At 39.4% G+C, this 27,626-nt stretch overlaps 1 protein-coding gene across 9 annotated transcripts in view; it reads left to right on the top strand.

The window, feature by feature from the left end:
* The window catches only part of PARD3 (par-3 family cell polarity regulator), a 460,545-nt gene that overhangs the window by 138,083 nt on the left and 294,836 nt on the right, over nt 1–27,626 (top strand). For all 9 annotated transcript variants that reach the window (XM_010585300.1, XM_010585343.1, XM_010585352.1 and 6 more), the window contains exon 3: nt 17,967–18,147. In XM_010585300.1, the coding sequence (XP_010583602.1) occupies nt 17,967–18,147 (181 nt within the window). The remainder of the gene's footprint in view (nt 1–17,966; nt 18,148–27,626) is intronic.

The following is a 27,626-nucleotide window of genomic DNA, read 5'->3' as shown; positions in this document are numbered from 1 at the left end:
CCCCCCCCTCCTCCCCCCCCCCCCCCCCCCCCCTTTTCCTCCTATTTCTCCATCATGTTTGAATGTGAAGGGATGGCTGAGACAGTCCAGGCGGCGTTTGCCTTTCTGACAAAGTTATTTATCTAGTCCGGGGGCCAAAACCGTCCTCAGAACCACTCAGTGCAACTCTACCCCACTTTCCCCACCTCAGAAATATCTGTACCATAACATCCAAAGTAGGGTGGTTAGTCCAAATAAGAAGTGAGTCTGTCTTTGGAACGCAGTGAAATAGTGCTCTGGTGGGTTATGGTTTTTTCTCAAGTTCTAGTAGTGTTTCTGCTTTTGTGCCCTTAATATTAGATATATGGTTGTGGAAAAGTATTTTTTCCCTTGTCTGCACATGGAATTTGTATTTTTGTTACTGAGGTTAGTTTTGAAAAACAGCTATGTGGTTGGCAGTGAGGGTGGGTGGGCTGGGCTGGGGGGACGTGCAGCCCCTCTTCTCTCTGCCTGTTGGTTTCTCTTTGCTCACTGCTGCTTTCCTCTGCCAGGCTGGAGGAGCATTTGTTCTGGCATGTAGCGGGAACTGCAGTTTTTCCTGTGTGATTTCTGAGGCAATTTAGTAAAATTCCAGTTTGGACTGAGCTTTTGACACCTGTGGCCGTGTGGTGCCATTAGCTGGGGCAAACATCTGTGTGTCCTGGTACGAGCACAGCAGTGTGACAGATTAGCATTTCTGGTTTGCATTTTTAGGCAGTTACACAAGTCCACCTCTGAGGACTAATCTCCTTTTCTTCTGCATTAGTTATTCTGGAATTACATGTAAAATGGAACTACTACATATTTGAAACTTGAGAATTTATCATTTGGAGTTTTAAGGGACTTAGCATAGGATTTGAACCTCAAATGCTCTTGGTAAACTAGCAGCATTTGAAATTTTAATTTAGATCAGCTTAAGGACAAAATGCTTTATCAGTGATCTGTAAAATGCATTAGGTACAACTCAAAACACTAAAAATCTTCCTCTTCGGCTGTTTGCCACTTATCATAAGGAATTTGATAGTATGATAAGGAGGTACGTTGCCTCATCCTCTGTTAACATCACACAGTAGCAGGCCAATGCTTTCAAATGTGTGTGCCCAAAGTTAGGTCTAAGCAAAGCGTATTTCAGCACCCTGTGGTGGCTTCTGTTTTAGTGGAAGATGTTACAACCATTCTGCGTGTCTGAAACTGGGGTCACTTCTAATGAGCCTAGTCTTTACCCCAGCCAAGTCAATGGTGTTTGGCAGTAGACAGTAAGAAGAATATGTATGGAAATGAGAGTTCGTTTCCTCCAATTATTTTAATATTTTGAGATTATATGTATACACACACACACTTAGAGCAGTATATCTAGAGCTAGTTAGCTAGTTAGTTTTCCAGAGAAAGATGTTTGTTGTTACACTAGTGCACGCAGTCCCCCAGTATATACAGAAAGGTGAATCTCAGATTATTAGAGCTGTCAACGGTGGATGGAAGAGGAAAAAATGGAGATAAATAACTTACCTTTTGCTCTCTGCCCTCCTCACGGACCGTGCAGTCTGTAACACCAGACCGTAGCTGGGGGAGTTGGCCAGCAGCAGATCAGCAGCAGTGCTGCCCACGCCCCACTGCCCGGCTGCGCTGCCAAAGGTGAGGAAGAGGCTGGTCCATAAGCTGCATATTTGTAAACTGGTGATGCTGGAGTTTCACAATGAGGAGGCTTCCCCTCCCTTCCCCCTGCTTCTGGCAGCCAACTATTTTGCTATTTTTCTTGCTCATCTGCTCCATCAGACACGTGCACGTCTTGCGCGTCGCCTCTCTCCCACTCTGTCGCTGCGCGCTTTGCATTGTTAGGTTATACCCCATTCTGCTCTGTGTTCTCTCCAGGACATTCAAGGTTCCCATCTCAGGAATTCCTGCCAAGTTCTGATCCCAGCATCTGTTCCTGACATTATCCAGATGCTCTTATTTTGGGGCCTTTAAAGACGTGACTTTTCTGATCCTATGTTTCTCTGAAACCCAAGTAACCCGAAGCACAGATATGATTGTGAAAGTGTTAATCTAATGTTAAACAATAGTAAAGTCTTTCTGGAAATGACACTTTTGACCAGAAGAGTTTTTATAATAGCTGGTCTGTACTGAATGTAAATTAATTCATTCTGCCTGGGATAAAGTTACTTTTGGAGCTTTTTGTGGAGCTGTGGCTAGATGGAGCTGTCAGAATGCGTAAGGTGGTTTGATTTATGTGCAAAGGCTACACGTGTTAGACTTCCCTGGTATGCGCTATTCATTTTAGCTACTTACGGGGTTCAGTGTTGATGCCCTTTTAGTACTTTAGCATAGATGATATAATGTTTGGTAATTATTTTGGAAAGTAGAGAAATCATTTGGGATATAGCAATTAGGCACAGAGACTGTGAAATAAGGTTTGCTTTCAGTGAGGGGCAAGATTATCTTAAAGCAAGGACATTTGAAAAAGTAATGAATGCATAAATGTTTCTGATTAAATGCGTATTTTTTTGTATTTATGTGGGCAGAGTTGTTTTAATAAGTGAATGGTCTCCAGTGAGGCAGGTAATTTAAAAGTGGTCTTTCACATCAGAAAAGGTGACCCCTAATGAAAAGCATAAAACCTATTCTCTTTAGAAGCTATGGTCTCTCTGATTTTCAGTCTTTGCCTTTTAATATTAATTACTAGGATGTTTTAATTAAAAACAGATCTTGGAGGTATTATCTGCTTCCTCTGTTTAGCCCTTTTAAATGTTAATCACTTTTGACAGCATAATTTACCCAGCTACCTGTGCTAGCCCTATGCAATGCACCTGTTTTGTGTGGCGCCAAACTACAAACTGCACCTCAAAAAGGTTTTCCAAAAGTTCACACAATTGCAAAGATTAAGTCTCAAAGGAGAAATGCAAAGAAGGAGGAATTACATGAAGACTTAATGAGGCAGTGACTCAGAAAAGCTATTTCAAGATGGCTGGAGCTTCCCAAGAAATAATTCTTACATTAGAGGTAACCAGACCAAATTTACTTCTGTTTCTGCTAGAAGACATTTAGAGAGGAATGGAAGGTAAGAGGTGAGATTGGAGGTAGCCTTGGAGCCTATGGAGAGTTTCCATCAAGCAGTATTGTGAAGTGTACATAGAAGAACACTTAAAAAGAAGAAGAAAAAAAAATCTTAAACCTCCCCTCCCAACTTTAAAAAAACCCCAACAACCTTAACTGCCCCAGTTGCCCTAATATCCTCCATGGTCTTAAAAAGAAGAGGAAAAAAAAAAAAGAAAAAAAAAAATCTTAAACCTCCCCTCCCAACTTTAAAAAATACCGAACAACCTTAACTGCCCCAGTTGCCCTAATACTCTCCATGGTATTAATATTATCCCCTCTTGCTTTCCCACCCTCTGCTCCCAGCTGTTTTCCCCTTCCCTCAGAGCTGGCCGTGCTTGTCCTTTGCCAGGCAAAGCAGAGCAAGCTTCCTCAAGCTGCCTTCAGCTGTGGCTGTGGTTATGTTTTGCTTAAAATATTTTTAAGCTGGAAATATTTGAAAGCAAAATAGTAATTTTTTTAATAGTCACAAATCAGCAGAGAATCACCAAATCTTACTCAAATGGACTTTAACTTAATGAAATATCTAACTATGCCATAAGTGTAGAAGCAGAGCAAGTGCTTCTTTGATTTGCTTTGATTGTATTTTTCTGTGTAATTTACCAGGGAATGAAATTCAGCAACAAAGTCCTCCCAAACACGTGCTGTTTTTCAAGGACTTAGATAGCCGTGCCTCTCCCAGCTATTAAAAAAGAAAAGCAACTTTTCTTTGTGCTGGGCCCTCAGAGACTTCCATTCTTTATATTTTTAAGGGTGTTTGAAAGAGAATGTGGGGTTCTGAAAGATTTGGGGCTTTTTGGAATATAAAATAGTAAAAATTAAAGGAAACTATAAATGAATCAGAACACCATTAGTTCAGTGAGCACTACTCAGAAGAATTTATTTGCTTGTCGGTTTAAAATAAATATTCTCTTGCTGCACAAGTCAAACAGTTTGTTTTGTGTGATGTTTCTGAATGGAGCCATTGGTAATCAGATTCTACACACGCTTTAACCTTGTGGAAAATTTAATAAAAAATAGAGTTACTACTGAATATACTGTTTTGCCAGCTCAACAAAAGATGTTAAGTTCTGCATATTTTTGCATAATGAAGATGAGTGTTGACAGTGTAATGATCCATTTGGCACAGATAAAATCATGAATGATTTTAATAACCTTACAACAATATTTGAATTCACTATGAAATATAATATAGACACTTCAAACAGACAGGCCTGCTGCCCTGGTATGGAGTGCCAGCTACTTATAACCTTAATTTTTCTAGGACAGAAAAGAGGACAAACAAAAAGGCTAGATCAACCCAGAAGAGACACGGAGGAATGAGGACATCTGCAAGATGGAAGGGATCTGTTTCAAAGTTTTCAGTGCAGTCCTTGTCCACAGATTGAAGCTGATGGGTTTTGGCAATGCTTGTACCTCCCTCCCCTGCCTGGGTGACATTTGTATTATGTGTTGGAAAATGCATTCATGGTTATAGGGTGAGTCAAGGTAAAATGTAAGAATGATAGTGTGTTCCCAAGTTCGGTAGCTTGAAATGATTGTGCATACAAATGTAATTTCTCTTTTGAGTGTTTCTTTTTTAAAAATGTTTTTCTGATTCATCGAGGTGATATAGGTGCATCGGTCCCACCTTCCACAGCAATTTAGGGAATTAATTTTCAAAACAAGTTCTGAAAATAAGGCTGGACTCTTTGAAGCTTTCACACTAAATGATTTAGGAGTATAATTCCATCAAAAGTCTTTAATTATGTTCCTGTCTGTTTGGTTATAATGCTTGAGTGCTGCATCCCTATGTAAAGAGAGAGCGCTGCAAGGAAATGGAGGCTTCAGCGCCGAGTAGTCAAGAATGACGGACAGATGCAAACCATCGTTAGAGTAACATCAGCGATCTCCTTTGCTGTTCATTCCTGCATTTCACAGAAGCAAAAGCACTTCACTTCCAGTGAATGTGTTTTGAAGATGGATGTGATGATGTTAGTTAACTAGTTTCCTTCTGAGGTCCTCCCTACTTACTCTTCACTCCTTCCTGCTGCTTTTTTTTTTCTGTTTCTGTTTGTTTTCATAATCCTTTAGAGGTCCAATTTGAAAAGTCAGCAAGCAGCTTTTAAAAGTAGAGTTTAAAAAATATCTTGGCATCTGATTTCTAATGATTTTATGGGAAGAAAATAAGTGAGATGCCTTTCTGCAACCATATCTGCCAAATTATTGTTGAAAATGTGCCTCCAGATCATTTTGAAAATGGTTTTGGCATTGGGAGCCTAGGTTTTATTGAAAGTCCCTGGGGCTCGGTTACTATGTTGTGTAACTTTGGCGTTTTGTGGGACATAAACACCAGCCCTATCTCCTCCTAGCAGATTACGGTGCATGGTAGATGGATATCCATCCGGATGTGGATGCACCAGGCTATTTTTAATTCATACAGAGATCACTATAATCCTCGTGGTTGTAGAAAACCTAAAGTTGTTTAGGAAGAACTGTAGTGTGGCAGTTTTGGGTTCCTCTCCCTTTCTAGACTATCAGATGTTATCTAATGGGTGTCTTTTGCTTAAGACCAGAGCTCCTTATCTGGCATAGATTCACGTAATAATTCTGGTGAGTCAAGTCCTCTGTGTCTGGAGGTTGCCAAAGGAAAGGACAACCTCCAAGGATCTCCTGCTACATGTTGCTTGCCATCAGACTGGTGCTGTTGGACTGTTACCTCTTATTCTTTGTTTTGTAAGTATAGTCCTAATGGACTGCAAGTTAAGTTGCATTGTTTTCGCTATTGTTACATTTTAAAATAGTAAAACATTTTAGTCACAAGGGAACAATCACTCCTTTGCACTTCAGATTTTTTTTAGAGCCTTATTTAAAGAAGGTGAGGCATGAATTATTGCCTAATGTGCTGATTATTTTTGTCATTATGCACAAAATGAAGAATATTGTTATTGTTGTTTTAAAGTGCCAGAGGTAAATGTCTCTCTCTCTGACGTTTTTTAATACTAGACAATGAAGTTAGTTAAAAAAAATAAAAATAAAAAAATCCCCATCTCGCTGTTTTTAAGACCTCTGAAAAGTTTCTTGGGGGGAAACAAGCAAGTGTTACACGAAAGGCAAAAGGTACACAGAGTTTTATCTTTTGAACAGACCTTGACGTTGATTTAAAATAAGCCTAATTTAATAGGTATTGTATTGCACACCGAAGATAATTTAGGCTAATGTCAAGGACAAGTGTTATCTATTCCTTTGTTGTAGTGAGCTATTGAAATAATGAGTGGAACAGAAGGGAATCAGAAAATGTTTGAAGTTTTTCATCTGTGTCTCTAGATGGGTATTTTTAATCACATTCTCGGGGCTTTTGCATGCAAATTACACTGAACAGCACACACTATCTAAAATGAAGAGCTGTATTTTACAAAATCTATTTTCTTGAAGTTTAATAAGCTTGCAAAGATTGGCCTGTGCTTTAACTAACTAGGTACCTTTTTGTACCTCAGCTGAAATTAAAATCTTAGATTTTAAATGCTGCTTTTTTGATGCTGTAACTGAGGAATGGAAAGCCTGGTCCTTTTGGAAGTTTCTGAAACCATTTTTTTCTTGGTACTCAAGGGCTGCAGCTCCCAATGACAGACGAGACAACTGTTAAGATTTAATACATCTTTATTTCAGCAATATATCTTGCTGTGTGACACCAGCCCCTCTAATAACCCAGTGTCTGGATTACTTACTGCATAGCGTCACTGCTTAACTGCTGACCTCTGTGGCAGAAATAAAATACTGAACTCCTGTATTGTCCGTGCTGTTGACTTGGAAATCTGCTGACCTGCAGAGTCATCCCATAGCCACAAGCTCAGCTGCATGGAGAACAGTTAGGGTATCTTTTTGAGCCTTGTCCTCTTAGAAAAGGAGGCAGACTTTTATAGCGCACTCTAAAAATGTAAAATTGCTTCTAAAGTAATATTAACAACATTGTCCTCAGTGTGGTTTGCATACATTCATTTATGCTGAGGGATCGAAAAAGGAGGAGATGAAATTGGCTTATTCATGTGCTCAGATGTGTCCCTGTTAGTTTCCAAGCATAGCATTCCCTCTTCTGATACCATGCTTTCTCTACACACCTCTTTAAAGCCAGGATAGTTATATTTTCTTCCTATTTCTTTTCGAAATGAGGTAAGGAGATACCATGGTAAATCATATATTGTAGTAATTTTGCAGAGTCTGCCCTTAGCCTTGAACAAGAGGGCTGTTTTTACAAAGGGATTTTGGAAGAAATCTTTTCAGTATAAATTAAGGATTTAAGGAAATAACAGGGTAGCATTATACTCTGTATGCTTTCAAAGGAAGAGTCAGTGAAGGAACAACCCATTACAAAAATCCCATGATAAAAAACCTATGATTGAAAAACTTTCTAATTTAGGACAGAGATATTTTCCCCAGCTGTTATCATAGCCCAAATGAGCATGGAATTAAGCATTTTGGTACCTGCTGCGTGGAGGGACTGTAGCAACTGAGGAAAGCAAACTTCTCTCTTAAGTGTAATATCTTCATTTTTGCTGAGAAGCATCAAAGAAAAAAAAAAGATTGTTTAAGAGAAATTGGGATGTTCTTCTCTATTCTTGCACTCTCATTTTAGCAGTAGTTTTGTGTTTAGTTGCAAGCTCTGGAATCTGTTATCCCATAATCTTAATCAAACCACTTTTGCAGTGAGATGCATCTGCAGTGTTTCTGCTTTTTTGGATTTTGCACGGCTGATCCCACCCTCCTAGAGATCAGAGTGCAGCGATGGCACTGCCCACTCTTTTGCCAGGGCATAGCTTAACAGCTGTGGGTACCAGTGCTGATTAATGCATTCAGTCATTATCTCCATTGAGAAGGCTGGGATCAGTAGCTAATTCATACTGCTGGTGGAGCCTTCCTTAGCATGGTTAAAGTTAACAGCAGAAATACAGCACTCAGGAGCATGAGTTAATGTAAGGAACTGGAGCTTCTACCTGTTCCTGGCCCAGGTGATTATGCCCTACCAAAAAGAAACCCACCTACTGGCATCTATGTCCTTCTCCCCATGTCTGTAAGGTTCATGATATGTAGACTGCTTCTTCTTTTCTTTCTGCCAGCAATGCCTTTTGGCCATGTAGGACAGGGCTGCTGGGTCGTCTGCCTGTAGGAGATAACAAATGTAGATGTTTTCTTTGGCCATGGAAGTTAGCTGGTGATGAAGTCCAAGATCCAGCTCTGGTGTTGGACTTGCTGTGTCCATGCAGCAGGTTTGGCCGGGTGAGCAGGTCGGAAGGACTTTGCAGGATAATCAGTTTGTGGGTGCTTGTTTTGGGTTTGTGTGGTGGGGTTTTGGTAGTGGTGGAGGGGCTGCCGGGGTGTCTCCTGTGAGGAGCTGCTGGAAGCTTCCCCAGCTCCAAGCCGGACCCCCCTCTGGCCCAGGCCAACCCCATCGGTGACGGCGGTAGCGCCTCTGGGAGAACAGAGTTAAGAAGGGGAACCTGCAGCAGGGGAGGAGATGGGAATGTGAGGGGAACCCCTTATGTAGACACTAAGGTCAGTGAAGGAGCGTGCAGGGGTGCACTGTAGGAGGGGATGCCCCTGCAGCCCGTGGTGAGACGGCAGGCTGTCCCCCCAGCCCAGGGAGGGGAGTGGGAGAGCAGATGCCTGCCTGCAGCCCGGGGAGAGGACTCACGTTGGAGAAGTTCGTGAAGGACTGTCTCCCGTGGGAGGGACCCCACACCGGAGCAGGGGACGGCTGAGGAGTCCTGCGCCTGAGGAGGAAGGAGCGGCAGAGACAACCTGTGAGGAACTGACCCCAACCCCCATTCCCCATCCCCCTGCATCGCTGTGGGGGGGAGGTAGAGAAAAGCAGGAGTGGATTTGAGCTGGGAAGGAGGGAGGGGGGGGGGGAAGGCATTTTAAGATCTGGTTTTACTTCCCATTATCCTTGTTTTGATTTGATTGGCAGTAAATTAAATTGATTTTGTTCTTTCCCCAAGTTGAGCCTGTCTTCTGCCTGTGACCATAAGTGGTGAGTGATCCCTCCCTGTCCTTGTCTTGACCCACGAGTTTTTCTTTATATTTTCTCCTCCTCATTGCACTGGGGTGGGCGGGGGGAGCAGTGAGTGAGCAGCTTCGTGGTGCTTTGTTACCGGCTGGGCCTAAACCGCAACACTGCTCTGTATGTACCTGTGATTGTTGGGCCGCACACGTGGGCTGGCGGCTCGAGTCTCGTTCAGTACGTTATGCAGAAGTGGTATGTCTGGTGTATTCAAGGTCTGAGGTCATGAAAAAGCAAATCCAGCCAACCTGACAGGCAGCTCAGTGGCAGCTACCTCTAATAGCCCTCGTAATACTTACACATTGCTCAGTTATTGTCTTATTTCTTGGTCTAAACCTCAGCCTGACTTAACCCATGGAGGTCAAGTAGAGACCAATTCAGACAGAACCTACACAAACTACTTTCCAGGGTGCCATAGTCATGCTTGCTTTTAGTCTGTTGCTCACCAGTAGAGGGGAGAAGGGAGAAAAAGTCTTTAAAATCTATGTAATATTAAACTAATATGTTTTAAATATTTTAAAGTTTTAACTATATTTTAAATATATTTAAAAGTCTGGGAAATTACAGGATAGTACCTAAAACTGCATTTAATTCCTACTGGGAGAAGATTAGATTGCAATTTAATATTGGTTCTAGAATTTCTCAGATCAAAGTGCCGTAGGAAATGAATAATCAAAAGCAATGTTATAATAAAAAGCTTGTATATTTACTTCAGAATCGTTTCTTAGATTTAAAGAATCATGAAAGCAGAAGATTTTTAAACTACCTGTAAAATTAAAGTGTCCTTTGAATCAATAGATGAGTTCTTATCTTGCAAATATGATTTAACTTGCCATGTTATGTTGAGCTTTGAAAGCAAAGAGTGTTTACTTAGTCAGCAGATTTGAGAATGACTTTCGAAGAGATGTGTGATGTATTTTCCACCAGTGGTTATTTTATATCATGGGGTTTTGAGGGGACAGATTATGTTCAGCAAAGGCAAATGCAGAGTCCTGCGTAAGGGCTGGAATAACCCCACGCATCAGTGTGGGCTGGGGACCCACTGCCCGGGTGGGAGCAGGCCTGGTGGACAACCTGATGAACGTGAGTCAGCAGTGTGTCCTTGTGGTAAAGACGACTGGCTCCATCCTGGGCTATATGAGTGAGCCTGTAGCCAGCAGGTTGAGAAGTGACTATTTCTCTATTCTTCTGGAGTATTTTGGCCTCCTCAGTACAAGCAAGACATTACCATGATGGCCCAGCCAGAGGCCACCACGGTGAATTTGGGGGGGGTGGAAACCATCACAGGGAAAGGGAGGCCTTCAGGGGTGCTGTATGGCTGTGCGGTTGCCTAAGGCACAGCATTCTTGGTATAGCTGCCCTCTATCAGGTGTGGCAAAGATGGAGCTACTTTTCTCTGAGGTGCACCGTAGTAGTGTGAGGGACAACAGGCACAAGTTGCAACTTGTTGAAATTTCAACTTGATATGGGGGGGGGAGTGGGAATCTTAAAACCAGGAGTGGTCAAACACTTGGAGAGATTGCCTAGAGGGGTTGTGGAGTGTCCATCCTCAGGGTTATTCAAAACACAACTAGATGTGGCCCTGAGCAACCTCCTCTCACTGACCCTGGTTTGAACAGGGTCTTGGACTAGATGATCTCCAGAGGTGCCTTCCAGTTCAGGTTATTCTGTGATTCCATGTGAGCTTACACTTCTGTATAATCCACAGAAGATCTAATACAAAGTGTTAATTTGGTAGTAGAATGTGACCCTTAATATGTCCTTATTCTTCCCAAAGCAATAACACAGTAAAGTTATTACGAGACTATTGGTTGTTTGGCTCCCTTCTAGCTACATTACTTTGAAAAGTTGTTATGAAAAGCTAGTTCTGGCTTCATGACTGAAGCTGATTAATGAGGACAGGTAAAGATTTTATTGAAATTATAAAGGTTTGGTTTTTGTATTACAGTTTGTCTAAAATTAAAACTGTGCTTGCCCCTTTTCTCCTTTTAAAATGCTGGGTGATCTGTAAGTCTGTTGAGGGGACACTCAGGTTGCACATATAGCACAGAATGCTTCTAAGATGCTGCTATTTTTGCCAACTGTTTTTTTTTTTTTATATCTGTGGGCAGTATTGCATTATTTGTGAAAATGTCCATTTTTTTTTTTCTGTATTTCCTCTTAGTGGTTCATTGAAACAGTAGTTATATTTAAATAGGTTTTTAATGAGCCATGTAGAAAAGTGAAGCTCAAGGAATAATAAGAATTTGGGTCTGCCATGAGGCTAGTAAAGTCAGTTCAGTCATCAGAAAGCCTACAAATTGATTTCATATTTAGTCTGTTTCATATCTGAATGATAATTGACTACTCCTGTGCTAATTATTTTCCCAAATTTATGGTTTTTTGCCTCTTATACTTGTCTGTTCATTCACAAGCAACTTATATTTCAGGATATTTTGGAGTCTGAGGTGCCATATAGCTGAAATTTGATTTACTGCTGGGCCGTATTAAACAAATACTCTGTAGTTCTGCATTGTAACATGGACTGAGTAATACGCAGACTGCTTTGTGTACACGTGGTTTTTGCCAACCCTATAAATCTGCTCATATCCTCTTGCAGTTTACTTTGGTTGTGCTCATTGCAGAGGATGTGCGTAGTCAGTTCTGTGGTTGCTATGCAGGTGCATTGTACAGGCTTGTTTAAGACTGGAAAAGTCTTTTTGCAGAGGAAAGGATGCCAGTGATGCTCATGTTTTAAATTTTCTGTCAGCCTCCTCCGTGTCCTCTTTCCAGATACTTGCTGCACATGTCTGAAAGTGTATGGCAGTGCTCTGAGAGTGATTGAAATCTCTCACATCAGCAGATCATCAGGTGGCTGTCAGAAAGTGTGTGCAGACAGAGACCTATACATTGGGGACTGCAGGACAGGGCTGGGCTTAACCCTCTGGCATCAGGTTTTAAAGAAAATGCTGAAGCAGCTGTTTTAGGTGGAGATATGTTGGCAAGGCTAATTTAGATTTTAGAATCTCATTTGGACCATCAAAATCTCTCTCTTCAAGGACCAAAGTCTCCTGTGAAAAAGTTATTTAGTTCAGTTATTAAACATAAACTGAGAATCAGAATCCTTGCCAATGTGGGTGCCTCACCAGAGGTGGGTGTTGAGCTGCTCTGTCACTTGGAGCTGCTACGGAAGAGCTGTGCTCACTATTCTGCTGGAAGCACAAAAATAATCACTTGTGTGAAAGGCAGTTTTGTACACAAATGGCCATCCTGCAGGAGACGTGCAGCATAAATGCCAGAAGACCATAGCAGCTGTGAAAGAGAAGACCACATCTGGAAGTTGTTGTATGGGCCAGGAGGGGAAGGGCATGGTTCAGCCAGGGGAATCGAGACACTTCTGGTTGCTCAACAGATCAACTACTGAGCAATTGGTCACTGAACAGCGGAACAAATTGGGAATGTCCTTGTATGAAATTATCTGATAAGTGTCCTTCTGGTGAGAAGAAACCAGATATTTAAAATGGCTCCTAATCATTAAAAAAGATAAGTGATTTCAGTTTCATTCTGAATTAAAAAGAGTGGACAAGAAGTGCAGAGGATGCGAAAACCAGAGGATCACTTGCTATCTTTCTAGCGTGAGAATAGAGCTGTAATCCTAACTGATGTTAAAATAAGTCTGAAATCATTACTGGTGCCTACACATGAGGCAGTATCAGATTCTTCAATAAATATTACAAAAGAGTTAACAAATTTTGGACAGATACTTAGGAATATGCAAAATTCAAGTGATCTTTTTGACATCTTACTTGTCATAGTGGGGGAAAAATACAGGAAAAATTTCTAGCTTTATGAGTTTCTGTGAAGTGAAGGATTTCTGGTTTTGTGCTAGAGAGAGATAACCCGATTGCACCATTTGATAGTGATGAATTGTTTTATATGGTCTTAGTACTTAATGAAAATGTAAACAACCATTGCTAGTGCGAATAGTTTTTTAATCCAGTTAATTAACATTCAAGTACTTAATCTAATCTATTAATTGAGAATGCATATGTGTTTACTAATTTTTAATTACCTTAGAATAGATGGAAATTGTAATAATTAATGTTGGAATGCAGACTGCTGCTGCTGTGTCAATATTAAAATAAATCGGTCTTCTTGCTTTTTATTTATTTAAGCAAATATAATCTGGTTAGTATGATATGTTAATTCCCAGACAGAGCAATAGAGAAGCTCATCCTGGTATATCTTTCAGAAAGAACTAAAGGTTGGAGTGTAATTAGTTCTGTACAACATAGTGCTGTGGGAAGTTGGTCAGATGTGCTATAGAGGGCTGAATGCAGTGATCTGCTGGAATGCCTTCCTCCTATCTGAAAGCCAAAGGCGTCTCAGTAAAACTTTGTTTTGGTATCTCAGGCTGTAGAATCATTTCTTTGTAAGTCATTTGCTTGGTGAAGCTAGTATCTTTAGCAAAAAGAATTGAATTATGTTGCTCCCCCTTCTTTTTCTGTTTGCTGTAGAAAGAGTCTTTATGAGTCAAAAGAGAAGAGAGTCAAGTTAGTGGCTGGTTTTTAAACCATACTCCTGTATTTTTTTTGGTCTTCGGAGGATGATGGTAGCAATAAAAAAACCCCTCCTCTTAAAATATACTAAAGATCAAAAGTACGCTTTTTACCACTGGGGTAATTGTTGAGTTTTACTGCAGTTCTTTGTATTGCTGTTGGTCACACTGAATGTTGTTGCTTTTTTAAAAAAAAAGTTGTATCTTTTGTTGATCATTCGTATAAGATTACTTATATTTCTTGTGCTGGAGTTTAAAAAATAGGAGTATTTTAGTTCATGCATATTAGCCTTTCGATGGCTTACTCTAATTCCATTGATGAAATGGAATGAACCTTTTCATAAGTTGTGATCTGAACAAAGCTGCTGTCTTTATATTTGAAAGTGCTACTGAATATCTGAAACTTCATTTTTCTTGAAAAACTAGTATATGCTTACACTGGGGACCAAATTCTTATCTTGTTCAAGCTGATGATTCTTCCTGTGCTGGCTTACATTGATGAAGGATGTGGATCTGTATTGAAACCTCATTTCTGTTGTTTTTGCCATATTATAATTGGAAATGTAAACATGCCAGTCTAAATTAAGCCTATCATTTAATAAATTTGTTATGGGAAGACAAAGTGATTTGTTGCTACTTGATTTTACTTCCCATTTTCAGATTTTTTGTTCAGTGATTGGAAAATGCAAATAGTGTGTCCTATTACCCTGGGTAACTAAAACTGCTATAACCTATTTAACCATATTTTCACATCTTCGATGCATTCAAGCTCAGGTCCCATGGAATGGGGGGTGGATATAACTTATTATAACTACTGCTATTATTATTTATTTATTACTTTACGACTTACTAATAATATTTTATTACTATTGTTGATATTTGGTCTTTGGCTCTCTTTTTTTTTTTTGTTTTAGAAAAGGGATTTAAATAAGCCAAATGGCTCCAATTTTTACTGATTTTTTGTGGAATATCTTTTAAAGAGCTAGTAGTGATCTAATATTGAACAGCTAAGCTGTTTTCTTCTTTCTTCGTGCATTGTTATGGTTTGTTCAGCCCTTCTGCTGATCCCTTCTGCATAAGAATGGATGGTATGGTGAGTTTCTCTCACCGCAAGTGATGAGATCTAAAACTGAAGGACAGGGAACAGGAGGCACAGCTCATGTCGGGTATTGGAAGTAATCATAGAGTGGTTCTGGAAAGGAGTATGCAGTTCCTTGCATTTGAAAACCGGCGCTGTGCATGGTTATGGTAATTTCAGTAACTTTTTTTTTTTTTAAAGTAAGAAATAAAAAGGTCAACATGGAGGCAGTCTCCCTACAGTAAAGATTATGTTGCTTCCAGGAAAGATAGTCATCTTTGTTTTCTACTCTCTTTGTAAATCTGATATTTAAAGCCTAGCAAAATACCATAGATTTACCATTGACTTTAAGGCTGATAAAAGCTGGTCTAGTAATCTGCGTTCCATGCTTTGCCAAATTAAAAACATCTCTTTGGCCTTTAAACAAGACTGGCATCTCACTGACAGGCCATTTGTTTCCCTGGCATTGAGCAGTGTTTACTGCTTTGGATTCCTGCAGCAAAGGATTCTTTGTGGGTCCAGTGACCTACTACAGCTTCTTTCTAAGTAGCTGTAAGGTGTCTCTTCAGATATTTTTTGTTTTGTTTCTTGTTCCTGCAAAGATGGTAGTTGAGGTGTGATTTCTGGGCTTCCAGAGATAAAAAAGTATAATTCCTTTCATAGAAGAATTTCCTTTAATTAAATAAAATGTGTTGGGAGAAATCAGAAATGAATTCTTGATATCAGAATACAGTGGAAGATGTTTTGGCTGTCCTTGTTTCCTATGAGCTCATCATCTGCAGAGTGGCATACCAAGCTCTGGAAATCAAGATCCAACACTGTTTATTCACGTTAAGTCTTCCAGTCCCAAAGACTTTCTAGTTCATTATGAGGAACGAGTGTACCTTTGTAACATTGTTTTACAATGAACTTCCTAACCTGCATTCCTAACGCTAATTAGATTTGGAGAAGACTAACATGGCTTGTGTTTCTTCACATGTTGTATGCAAAAATGTTACAACTTGGTATGCTTTTTAATGGAACTGAAGCCTTTTGAAGGTTTGATGCTGTCAAAACGGTGAATAACTGCAAAAGTATGTAAGATCAAAAGCTAAGCTTTGAAATGAGAAACATGGTTTTTAGATGTTCTGAAGTCATAGGTTGTAGACTGTCTGGAATAGGCAAAAAGCTGGAGGCAACTTAAAGTAGAACATACATATATAGAGATTTATATGCACGTACCTTTTTACATATATATAAAATATATATAAAATACTTGCAGCAGCATACATTGAGTAATATTTTTCAATCAGCCTCAAGGGAACAGAATGTCATTGGGGGATTTATCTTGATACATGCCATGCAAAGGAGATAAAAGGTTTGATATTTCATGCCTAGAATTCTTAAATCATTGTTTGTGTTTTGTTCTAATACCTTACACATCTTCACTTGTGGATTAATTTATTTTCAGTTAATGGAGATTGGTAATTAGCTTGTTATAAAACATAGTAAAAGTGTTATGAGTAAAGTGTGCTTCTTTTGAGAAATATGCTTCAATTTTTCTAAGCATTGGTATTTCACAATGTGTTAGAAAATTAAATTTCCAATACTCTTGAGCTACTGACATTTTAGGTGTTGTCACGTCTCTTTTTTTGTATAGACTTCTCAAGCACAAAGTAATGAATTGTATGTTAAAAACACATTCTAGCTGTCTGCAAGTGCAGCCTCGTTTTCCTTCTGCTCCCTGCCTTTCAAATAGCACTGGAGAGCATGGGCTTTTTACCCATTACCAGTTCATTCCTTCTGTTTTGTGCATGCCAGAGCCGAAACTTGCATTAGGTATGGAATTACTGGCAGAAGTTTGCTACTCTCTGCAGTTTCAAAACTATGTGTTAAAAAAAAAAGTTAATGCCTGAAAGTACTTTGAAAAGCTGAATTCCCAAATGGTTTCCTCTTGGGCTTACGGTTGCGTTTTTAATTTTTTTTACTGATGTTTGTGTAAGTTAGATTTGAATAAAGGGACTAATATTAAAATCTGAAGGATGAGATGATGTCAAATTCACTTAAAAAAAAAAAAGAAAAAAGAAAATGACGTCTCCGATTCCTTTAGGTTATACGAAGTTTTAAGTGTTGTTCTAAAAAAATAAACAATTTGCAGAGATCAGCGTAGGTTTAAGTTGATTTGCTCCATTTACCCTACCAATTTGGACAGAAGAATTTAATGCTTTCTTGGAAATGTCTTTCAGCTGTTACATTATAGATTAATTTATAGGCTGCAGAATGCTGTTACCCATAAAACTTTTTTACCCATCTTGAAAATTAAGTTCTAAAATCAAATGTGTATAAGAGCTGGCCTTTTCTCTTTCACTAGGTCACCAAAGATAAATTGGGATAAATTAGTTATTTCAAATAAAAGCATTTATTTGCAGTGGAAAAAATATCTCAGATTTACCAAAACCCACCATGATGTTTTTCCTATTTCCCTTGCAACAGTGAACACAGATTTAGTAAATCTTTATTAAATTAGTGACTTGGCTAAGTTTCAAATTGAGTTCTTAGGCTTGTCTTGGAGAAGCTGATTGCAAACAAATAGGGAAGTATATCTGTAACTCTGACAAAAGAAATTTTGCAAGGGAAGCCCCTAACTTAAATTATATTAATAGATAATAAATTAATAGGTGACAGATTAATAGATGATAACTTGTAGTGATTATAACACTTCCAGGTGGCTTTGTATTTTGTCTATAGCTTTCAATGTGTATTAACGTAATTTCTTATTGTGTGTTTTTATTCTATGAAAATGTGGTTTTGCTCATGATTTAAGTTTGTAGTAATGATGCATATAGAGGTGTCAAAACACAAGTGATAAATTCCAGTGCGCAGCCATCGATTGGCACTTGAATAGTTTTCTGCATTGCTGGGTAAAATGACGTGATTTGCCAAGGAAGGTGCAACCCTTCCATTCCTGACTTGGTGCTGTTCATTCTGCGGTTTGCAGTGATGGGTTTCATGTCCCGCCAGAGCTGTTGACCCTTTGTACTATCCAATTAATGGCAGCCTTTCCTTGGGCTGATGATGTTGTGATCTGGGCATTGATCTGAGTCTCTGCTGATAGACATTTCTTGCTCCTTGGTGGGAAGAAATGATGAAATGCTGATCTACAATGGCACTTGGATGTTGCTGAAAGATTTTTTTTTTTTAATAGTAGATTAAATTGTCATTTGCAGCTTGTAGCTGTGTTTGATGAGCAAGATCCACACCATGGAGGTGATGGCACCAGCGCCAGCTCGACAGGCACGCAAAGCCCGGAGATTTTTGGCAGTGAGCTTGGCTCCAATGCAGCATCGGCCTTTCAGCCTTACCAAGCGACAAGTGAAATTGAAGTCACTCCATCAGTCCTTCGTGCAAGTAAGTAAATGTCCTCGGTATCTTGACGTGTTTCATCTTAATTTACGAGGATGCCAAGTGCTGTTACCTATTCATGCTGCTGGTAAAATGATTCATTATCTGTCCTTATCGAAAGCTGATCGGAATTGAGAAACTGCGTAAATGCTTGTTGCATGCAAGTAAACAAACCTTTCTGTTTTAATAAATTATTTATAAACTGATTTTAGGAGCAATAAGCTCCTTCTGTGCTGCCAGTTTAAAATTGTCCTCACACTGAAATCACAGCAAAATTTCCAAATGCAGTTGCTGCACAGTGTAATTTTCAGTTTGCCGGTTTTGTTCCATTTAATGAAGAAAAGGCTAAAAAGAAACTGAAGATAAGAGCACTTTCTACTGAACCTGTCAATGTTGCTAGGCTATGCTTGTCACCTTTCCATAAAAACACCTGCCGATACGTGCGTTTACTGTGTTGCAAAAATACGCTTCTTTAAAAAGCAGAACCAATAGCCAGGAACATCCCTTTATTTTGTTTATTTCAACATGGGGAACATTTGTTACAAAACCATGAAGCAGGAATTATATATCACATTTCTTGCTCAGGCAGGATCTTTGAATATTTCAGTTTACTAAGAAGAAAAATCATGCAACAAAATTTACTGTGTCATTTTCATTGTTGTTAAAAGTATCAAGCAAACAAGACAATGTTGGATAAAGCATCGTGCCCTCTTAGGTGTAGTGTCTATCATTTTGCTCACTGAACTTTTGAAGTAGTAACTCCACTCCAGAAAATTAGCAGTGGTTAGTATCAGTCAGTCCTTTGATATTCTACAGATAGAGTGTTTTAAACAATTATTTGTAATTCCCGAGAGATTACTTCTCTGTAGGTGTTCTCTTAATGGATAAAATCTGTGTTTAAGTAATCAGGTAAAATGCAAATGGAAAAGTTACCACACTATTAAGTTTGAGGGGTTTTGTACCAGAGTGTTTTCTATAAAATTAAGGGAACAACATTTAACAATTAGCTTACATAGACTTGAACGTGTATCCTTTGAAGCTCTAACTATGCTTCATTACAACACAGAATTAAATTAGGGAAAGGATTAATGGCAGAATAAAGAAGTATCCTGGAATTTCAGGACCCTTCCATTTTGCTGTCAGTAGCGTATGCCACAGCTAAATGCATATCTCATTTCCATGCATAAGCCAAAAAGCTGTCCTCCTGGGTTCTCAATTTAGCAGGGGTTAGAGCAGGCAAATACATACACATTTTCTCCTTAGTGTGCTTATCTGGTGTATTATATGATACATTGATGTTAGTGCATCAAAATCATATAGTGCAGACAAAATTCAATGATACATTCAATGATATATTATCTTCAACGTTATTCTGGAAAATTCAGAGAATACTTAGCTAGTTCTTCATTGATTGCTAAAATGACCAAAAAGTGCTTTGAGAACCTACAGTACAAAGGTCTATAGAACTGCAGAAGACTTTTAAAACTATTGGTAAGAATTATAGCTCTTCTGATACTTTTTATAAAAGCACGCAAAAATAAAATATATGAAACAATTTGTCATAAATATGTTATCACAAATCAGATATGTTCTCTTATCTAGCTAATTCCTTTTTTATGTTGACAATTAAATATATTTTGTTTTTAAATGTTCCAAACCACAGGCTTAGAATCCCAGTCCAGTAATATTATCTCATATTAAAAATACCTATTTCAAGAATTTCATTTAAATATACATTGAAAATGGAAATAATATCCCTATTGTATTTCCTTTATAACTTGTGAAGTGAAGCATAGCATACAAATGGTATTCTCAGTATTTCAAATAATTATCTTCTTACTGTGTAAGTTCTATTCAGCAAATAAAACCCATCCAGTTTTGTGGTAGATGCAGATCCTGATTATTACATGTTGACAAGGTCATATATCTATTAATTGGATTGGAGATGGGATACAAAATTGCTGTAATTATTGTAATTTTCTAGCTAATTGCAGGGTTGGCGGTGAATATTTTACTTCTAACAAATGAAAAACAGTATTCCATCTGAAATTGGTTTATAGCATTTTAGACATTTTGTTTTACATCTCTGGTGCTTTTTGTTCGCAAGCTGGGCTCTGTTTCTCAGCAGTTCACTCGCGGAAGCGTAGCTTTGTGCCATTCTGCTACCGCTCACCTGCACCCGAGGGGTACGGAGCAGCCTCTCTTCAGAGGCAGAATCTCAGCGCAGTAGGCTGGGGCTTAAGGGCCTGCTGAGATTTTTGTCTCTTTGTTCTGGTTGCCATGCTACCCCTTTTGTTTGTTTATAGATCACGCCGTCGCTCCTCTCCCAGCAAGGGAAAGGTTAGCTAGATCAGGTCCAGCTGGAAAAGTAATATTCATCTGCATTCCCTCTTTTCCCATGCACAAACACAGCCTGTGCTTTGCACGTGGGGGGGTTGTGTCAAATTGAATCTTCCCATCTAAATGTGGAAACAAAAATAAGGCTGGCTCTGTACCCCCTATGTTGTTTTGCAATGTGAAAACACAATTCGATACAACCAGTTGATTTATTTATGTTTCTTATCTAGCTCTTTCTCTTTTACTGCTTTTCTGTTACCCAAGTTAAACTTCCTCTTGTGTTTCATCAGTTGAGCTACATTTTTTTTCTACGCGTACAGTACACAAGGCATTTTTTGTGTGTGCCTGCGTGCTTTCTGAGAAGAGGTTGGAAGCTCACTGCAGAAGATTGTTAAAGCAGACTGATGTTTATTCCCTGCTGAAATATAAACTGGAGGCGCAGGTGAAAATTGCCAAACCTAATGAGCAATTTGGCAGATAAGACAGGATGTCAGGCAGTGACAGTTCAGCAGCGGGTGCACTGCCTGTGAACCAAGTTGTTTGTTTCACAGTACTGCATTTAAATATTGTAAATAAAATCCCTTTCCAGCTACATGAGATATTGTGAAAAGGGTCATCTCTTTGTCTAGTTTTCCTTTTAAGTTTTTAGCTCTGTCAAATAGTCAAGGGTGGTCTTAGTTCTTGGTCTTGGTGTGATTATATGTTACAAGTCTCTCTGTTTCAGCAGTTATGGTTAAAAAAGCATTTTTAGTGTATAACATTATTTGGAGGGTTTAGAGGACTGATTTTTTTTTCTTTTTCTTTTTTTTCCTGGCCCAAAGTAGAGAAGAGTAAGGAGGCTGGGGGATCTTCCTTCTTTCTTTCTTTAGCCCTTTAATGGGAGGATACCGAGAAGATGAAGCCAGGCTCTTCTCACATGGGCACATTGTTGCTGGAGGCAACAAACACAAGTTGCAACAAGGAAAATGCCAGTTAGATATTAGGAAAACAATTTTTAGCTTGAGAGCAAAACAGGCTGTTCAGTGAAATTATGGCATCTCCATCCTTGGAGGCGGACAGAACTTGTCTGAGCATGGCTCTGGGCAACCTGATCTAGCTGGTCCCGTTTTGTGTGGAGGGGTTGGACCAAATGACCTCCAGAGATCTTGTCCAACCTCTGAAGTTACCGTGTAATTCTATGACTTCAAATATCATTAACAAAATTAAAGTGTTTGCTTCTCGAAGCAGTTATTTTTAAAAGTAAATGATGTTAGTGAAATAGTTAGCAGACAGTTGTGCAAGCATGTTGTGCACTTACAGCTTAGTACAGTTTAGTATTGTGCTAGTTTGTGCCAGTGTGACACAGATCAGCTGACTGTGCCTTTTACAAGACTACTGCTTTTGTTTTCAGGATGTCTTTGGTAGGGGTGTCAGCTCCTTAAAAAGGAGATATGGGGTAATGGCAAGGTTCTTCTTAAAGGCTGGAGGGTGAGCAGCTCCTGGAAATGCTGGCCAGAGGAGTCTAAGAAATTATGAAGAGCTAGCTGGAAATGGTGCACTCCAGTGATGTATTTGCTCAAGTGATCTGTTTCATATACGTTAGTAGGACTCTTGGCATCAGTTTCATATTCTGGTCACAAAAGCGGATGGTGGGGAAAAAAAAAAGATCTAGATGAGAATGTTATGAAGTGAGTGCACAGCTGGCTGTGAAGATACACTAAAAGTGCAGAGGAGCAAAGTACTTACGGCAGCTTCACATCATTGTTTACCCAGCAGCGTGGCTGTTGCTCTAAGGTTCCCTGTGTGCATGTGTGTTCTTACCCTGCAATAAGTACAAGTTTATTCCTCAGGGGTAACAGCACGCATGCAGACTTTCACTGGAAATTCATTGATATATTAAAGTTAATGACCTTGCTTGCCTTTGAATTTGTGGATCTCTCTCTGCTTTCTGAGTAGTTTTTGGAAGTTCACTGGCAAATTAGTAGGATGTATCAAGTATAGTCCCTGAGGGCTCTCTTAGGTTAAGGACTATTCAGTATTTTAATAACTCTGAACTGGAATATAGAGTTTGCATAAAAACCTAAAATGGAATTTCAAGCACTTTGGATGTCAAGGTTTCAGTTCAGCATTCACTTCATACATTTATAAACTGCTTTGAAATCAGTGAGATGTGTGCAGTCACTGTATCTAGAAAGAAGAAAGTAATTTGCAAGGCAATACTAGTGAACAGCTAACTACACAGTACTGCAAGATGGATCTAGGCATTCTAGTGCATTATTATAGTGCATCCGGGCATTATGCTCTTCCATCAAAGGATCAAAGGCAAATGCTGTTGTGGGCTCACTGAAGTAGTTGTGAGCAGGAAAACTTAAGCTGGAGTGACCAGTTGTAGTGCCAGACTTGGGGAAATTGTAAACAAGTTGGAGAGAGCTGAAAGAGAGTAACAAAAGTAAGATGCTTTGGAGACTATGACCAAGCACTGGAAGGGCTGGTTTATTTAGTTAAGAGAATATAAAAACTGATAGGGTCCAAGTCTTTAACTGTATTTTTTTTTTTTGTCTCATTCTCCATGTCAGCTAAGAGAAGGGCAGTTGGCATTTCCTGGGAAAAAGCCATTTTTTTGTAACCTGTAAGTCTAAAAAATGTTTTTTACACCTCATGTAACAAGCAAATCTTTGTGGGAATGGTTCAGACGCCTGTACTGTGTGCTGCTGAGTGCTGTCCTGCACTGTGGTATAAGGTAGGAAGGCAGCCAGCTGGCGGTGGCAGATCTGTCCTGTTCCTGGCTAAGCCATTGGATTGTTTGGTAACCACGGGTGAGCCGCTTCTTGTGTCCGTTGTAAATATGTATGTGTCTTTTCTTAGCATCTCACAGTTTGAGTGTTCAAAAAAATCCAATACTAAGCAAACCAGTTAAAGGTGTGAGCACAAAAATAAGTATGTGAATTTCAAGTACTTTAAAATTGCTGTTTTAAATATGGCACTTCGCTGATTTGATACAAGTATTTTTCTAGAGTCCCAAATGCATATTCTAAGAATGAATTTGTTAACATTTCTAAGTTCCTTTGTTTAAAGGTTTGGAGCATTGCATGTTAGCATGTTGGCAAAAAACTGCAGAGGTGAGTTCATATTTGTTCTGGTTTCAAAAGTGATGATGGTTTCAGCACTCTTTCCCACATACGGCCATTAGAAACTTTTTCATTCTTGTTTGTATCTCCTTGACTCCTTATTCAGCTGTGAGTCAGGATTATATATTGAAATAAAGTAATTTTCAAATGTCAAAGAACTACGGAAGCAAGAGATTAGAAGAGGGAGGAAGAGAAAGATGAGTTCATAAAACCCCAGATGTTTGGAGCTTTATCAGATGGAGTTACCTCTAGGGTTAAATAGCTGCTTACAAAGTGTAGAGAAGGTCATCCATGTTTATAATGAAAGATTATGGCTTTACAGGCAATGCTTGTTAAAGTCAGTGGGAGGTTTTTCACTAGCTCCACCAAGCTTTGGGTCAGGTTTGCTTTCCACAGTGAGTTTCCTCAGTCAGGAACTTTTGTCGGTGACCAGCCGGTGTTCAGGTGCCCATTGTTGCAGTGCAGTTCCAGGAATGAATTCCAGAAGATTTCCTAACCATCATTCCCACTTTTACTTCCTTGCCAGGTTCTCAGATGTTTCCTTTACCATGTTGGATAATATGAAAAGAACCTTGAACTGAGGCTTGCACCGAACTGTTGGCGGCTGAATAAGGAAGGTTTCTCATGCATCAGAGTTTAAGGAGAAGATTTAGCAAAGTCTGTTTCCTTACCTTCTGGTGCTCTTGCCGTTCAGGAATTCTCATTGCATTTATCCCTGTAGCTCTATAAAGGATGTGATTGTTTTAAAGCCAGAGTTATTGAATCAAAAAATCAGTACCAGGTGCTGCTTTCTTCCATGAGGATATATTTGTTCTTTCTACAGCACAGTTTTGACTTGAGTGATCTCCAGTTGGTGTTTTCTCCAAGCGTAGTGCTCTGCTGTTAATTTGGGATTGCTGAGCAGTTTAAAAACCATGTGTTTTTGATGAGGCCATGACACGTTTGTAAAAACAAATGGATTTTAAACTGCTTAAGTTTCTAAATTAACCTTTAATATCTTCAATCTTCTCAGTATACCATCAAGCAAAATACTGTAGCTTCTAGTAGGATTAAAAAATCCCTGAAACCAATAAAGTAAATAATTCTAGAATTTACTGGATTCTCTAGGGGAAACCTAAGTAATCATGGGGTATTTCAAGATGTGATTCCATATGGTGAGGGCTTCTATCTTTGAGTACTGATAATGGGCGGTAATAAAAATACAGTATTGTATCTGATACCTGGTGGTATTTTGTACCATAGCTACAGAATGTAGTACAAGAGAGATAATAAGGAAGGGTTATGAAGATCTGAAGTATTGAATTTGAATAGTTTAAGAAGTCAGGTTTGGATATTAGTCTAAATTTGACATCTTAAACAGATTTAATGATCACTTGAACAAGAAGCTATTATGGAAATCACAGCTGTATTCTGAGAATGTTTTGATAGGCATGTGGGTGGTGGTGGTATTGCTGGGTTTTATTTTCCCCTTCTTTAAATGAAAGGTAACTTTTTCCTTAAGGGAACTGTATTTTTATGTATACAAAAATGTTATGCCATTTTATCCAATCAAACATTACAGCGTAGCTGCTCAAGTCCGTTGTATTGTGATATCATGGGTTTAATCCCATTGTGATAAAGCTATTTGTTTATCGAAAGAGTTTGTGATCACACATTTATCAGTAAGTGTAATAGCTCTTTCTATAGATAATTTCTTGATTACTTCTCTATTTCTTGTTATTTCGTTGTAAGCAAACAAGAAGGAGCACAGTGAAGGCAAAAGAACATGAATCTGAAATGCGTAGGGAATACTTTTTCATGGTACAGACAGCCACCCTGTGAAATTTTTTACTTTATGGAGGCATATGTACCTATTACACTTTTTTTTATCCAACAGTTTCTAAAACCCTTGTGCAGTGTTTATAGGTACTTATTCTGAAATGTGATAAAACAGTATGCTTCAAGGCATCCTTAATATCCAGAACCACCAGTCTGCGAGAGTAACTTGTATCCTGGTTGTGTTTTGCTTTGCTTTGAGGCAACAGCATTCGTCTGGGAGGTGTGGGCGAGGTGTGTGGACTACTGACATAAATGACTTGCAGACAATTTACCAACAGGAGAGGATGTAGAGTTTGTCAAATGTACTTAATTAGTCACTCGGTCCTAAGCAGGATGTTCTTATATGAAGGGTGTTGTAGAGTTAGTGAAGAGTGTTGTGATGCTGGAGGCTCTGTGTCATACTCTCTGTAGGATTACCCTGTGTTCAATGCAACAGCTAGTGCATGCCCCATGCGTACCCTCCTCCGCCCCGTGGATATTTTTGACCACAAGCCCAAGGCTGTAAGTTGTTATACTTAAAGTATATCTTTAATTAGGCTAAACTTGGACTTCAGTGACAGCATTGTTGCTTGCTTTTGTTCTTAATTCACAAGGGATCTTCTTGCTCCCTTCCTTATTGCATTCGCAGCATGTGCACTCATATACTCTTTTTTCAGACAGGGATGTGTTTTGGAGATAGATCATCTCTTTTGGTGATCACTGGGAAAAAGTTGCTTTAAATTCTGTGTCTTTGACATGTTCTTTTGAGGGGGATGAAACAGGGACAGATGGCTGCTAGTTGAATAGGCTTATTTTTTAGTTTGTTTTTTATTTACTCTCTCATGCACTGAAAAGGACTGAAAGATGATACAGAAATGAAGGAGTGGATGAGAAATAACTTTCCATTAATTTGTTGCCTTATTTCATGCTTTTAAAAAGATAAAATTTGTTCTTTCTCCCACCCATCTCTTGTTGTAAATCTTAAATGAATTGTGTAAGTAAGATAAGCTCCAGCTTCAGAAATGCTGTGGGTTCATGTTAGGGGCAGATTAAGCATTTAGAGTGAGAATCAAGCATATGTGTTTAGAAGAACTTTCCTCCACAGATTTTGGGCCCCAATAGCACTGGATGTCGTGGAGGTGACAAGCCTGGCTTGAGCCCATGAACCCGGTCTGAGCCGAGCCGAGGCACGAGCCCACCGCCCGCTCTCCTGCCGGCACAGCTCAGCGCAGCTCAGCGCAGCTCAGCGTCTCTGAGCAGTCCACAAGTAGGGCTCCCTTGTCTCCCCCTCTGTGACACTGTGGGAGCAGATGAGGTCCCCCTTTGTGACCCAAGAGCCACCCCGCTGGAGGGGCCTTCACCACCCGGGCTGATGCCAGAGCTTGGCTGTTTGGGATTGGAGGTGGATGTGAACTTGGGCTGTGTTCCGGTCTGTGTTTCTTGCCTCCGTTATGGATTTAGGTGATTAATTCTGTCAACATTTTTGGATTTACAGAAACTGGAAGTGATTGTATGTATGGGAAGGGAGTTGGGGACCATGTGAGTTTATGAACAAAAGCAAAAATGGTGCTTAGGTTAAGATAAATATTTGTACTACTACTTACATGCATACAGTAAAGGGCTGTACAAAGACAGCAATAGTGAGTGAGCCTTTGTGTTAGCTTCTGGAGACGCGCATGAGTTGGGGACTAGGCTTCTCAAAGCAAACTTTGATCAACCGTTAAAACCTTATCCCGAGGGGTTGGATTTGATTCAGCTCTCAGTACAGCAGTGCTCACAACTGGAAGTAAAACTGGGACTCTTTTGGCAATTGCTGGGCAACAGCTGATTCAGAGCAGACACAATGGATGAAGTTAATATCAACAGACTTCAAGTTCTGCATCTGAGCTAAATACTTGAGGCAGTCCAGTTTCTCATTCCTGGAGAGGAATGGACACCTTTAGGGTGAGTTCCTCTGACCTGTTTTACTGGCTAATCTCCATTGATGGGAGAGAAACAGAGTTGACCAGTTCTGAAATACATGTCTGTGGATCCCCTTCTGCATGTGATTTACCTCACACCATAAAAGTAAATTTTTATATGGAAGATTTTTTTTCTTTATCAAGTAGGATGTTGCCTTTGTTGCCTTAAAATTGGTCATTTTGATATTTGGAAGAGAAGGGCTAAGTGGTGTTTTACAAAGCCAACGGCTTCTCAATTTGACCCACAGAGGAATTTTACATGGTTCTAGGAAGTTCCTACACA

Source organism: Haliaeetus leucocephalus, unplaced genomic scaffold (assembly GCF_000737465.1).
Source record: "Haliaeetus leucocephalus isolate CR32 unplaced genomic scaffold, Haliaeetus_leucocephalus-4.0 Scaffold0, whole genome shotgun sequence".
Taxonomy (NCBI): domain Eukaryota; kingdom Metazoa; phylum Chordata; class Aves; order Accipitriformes; family Accipitridae; genus Haliaeetus; species Haliaeetus leucocephalus.
The sequence above is the reverse complement of the archived record's forward strand: the minus strand, read 5'-3'. Positions and strand labels throughout refer to the sequence as shown.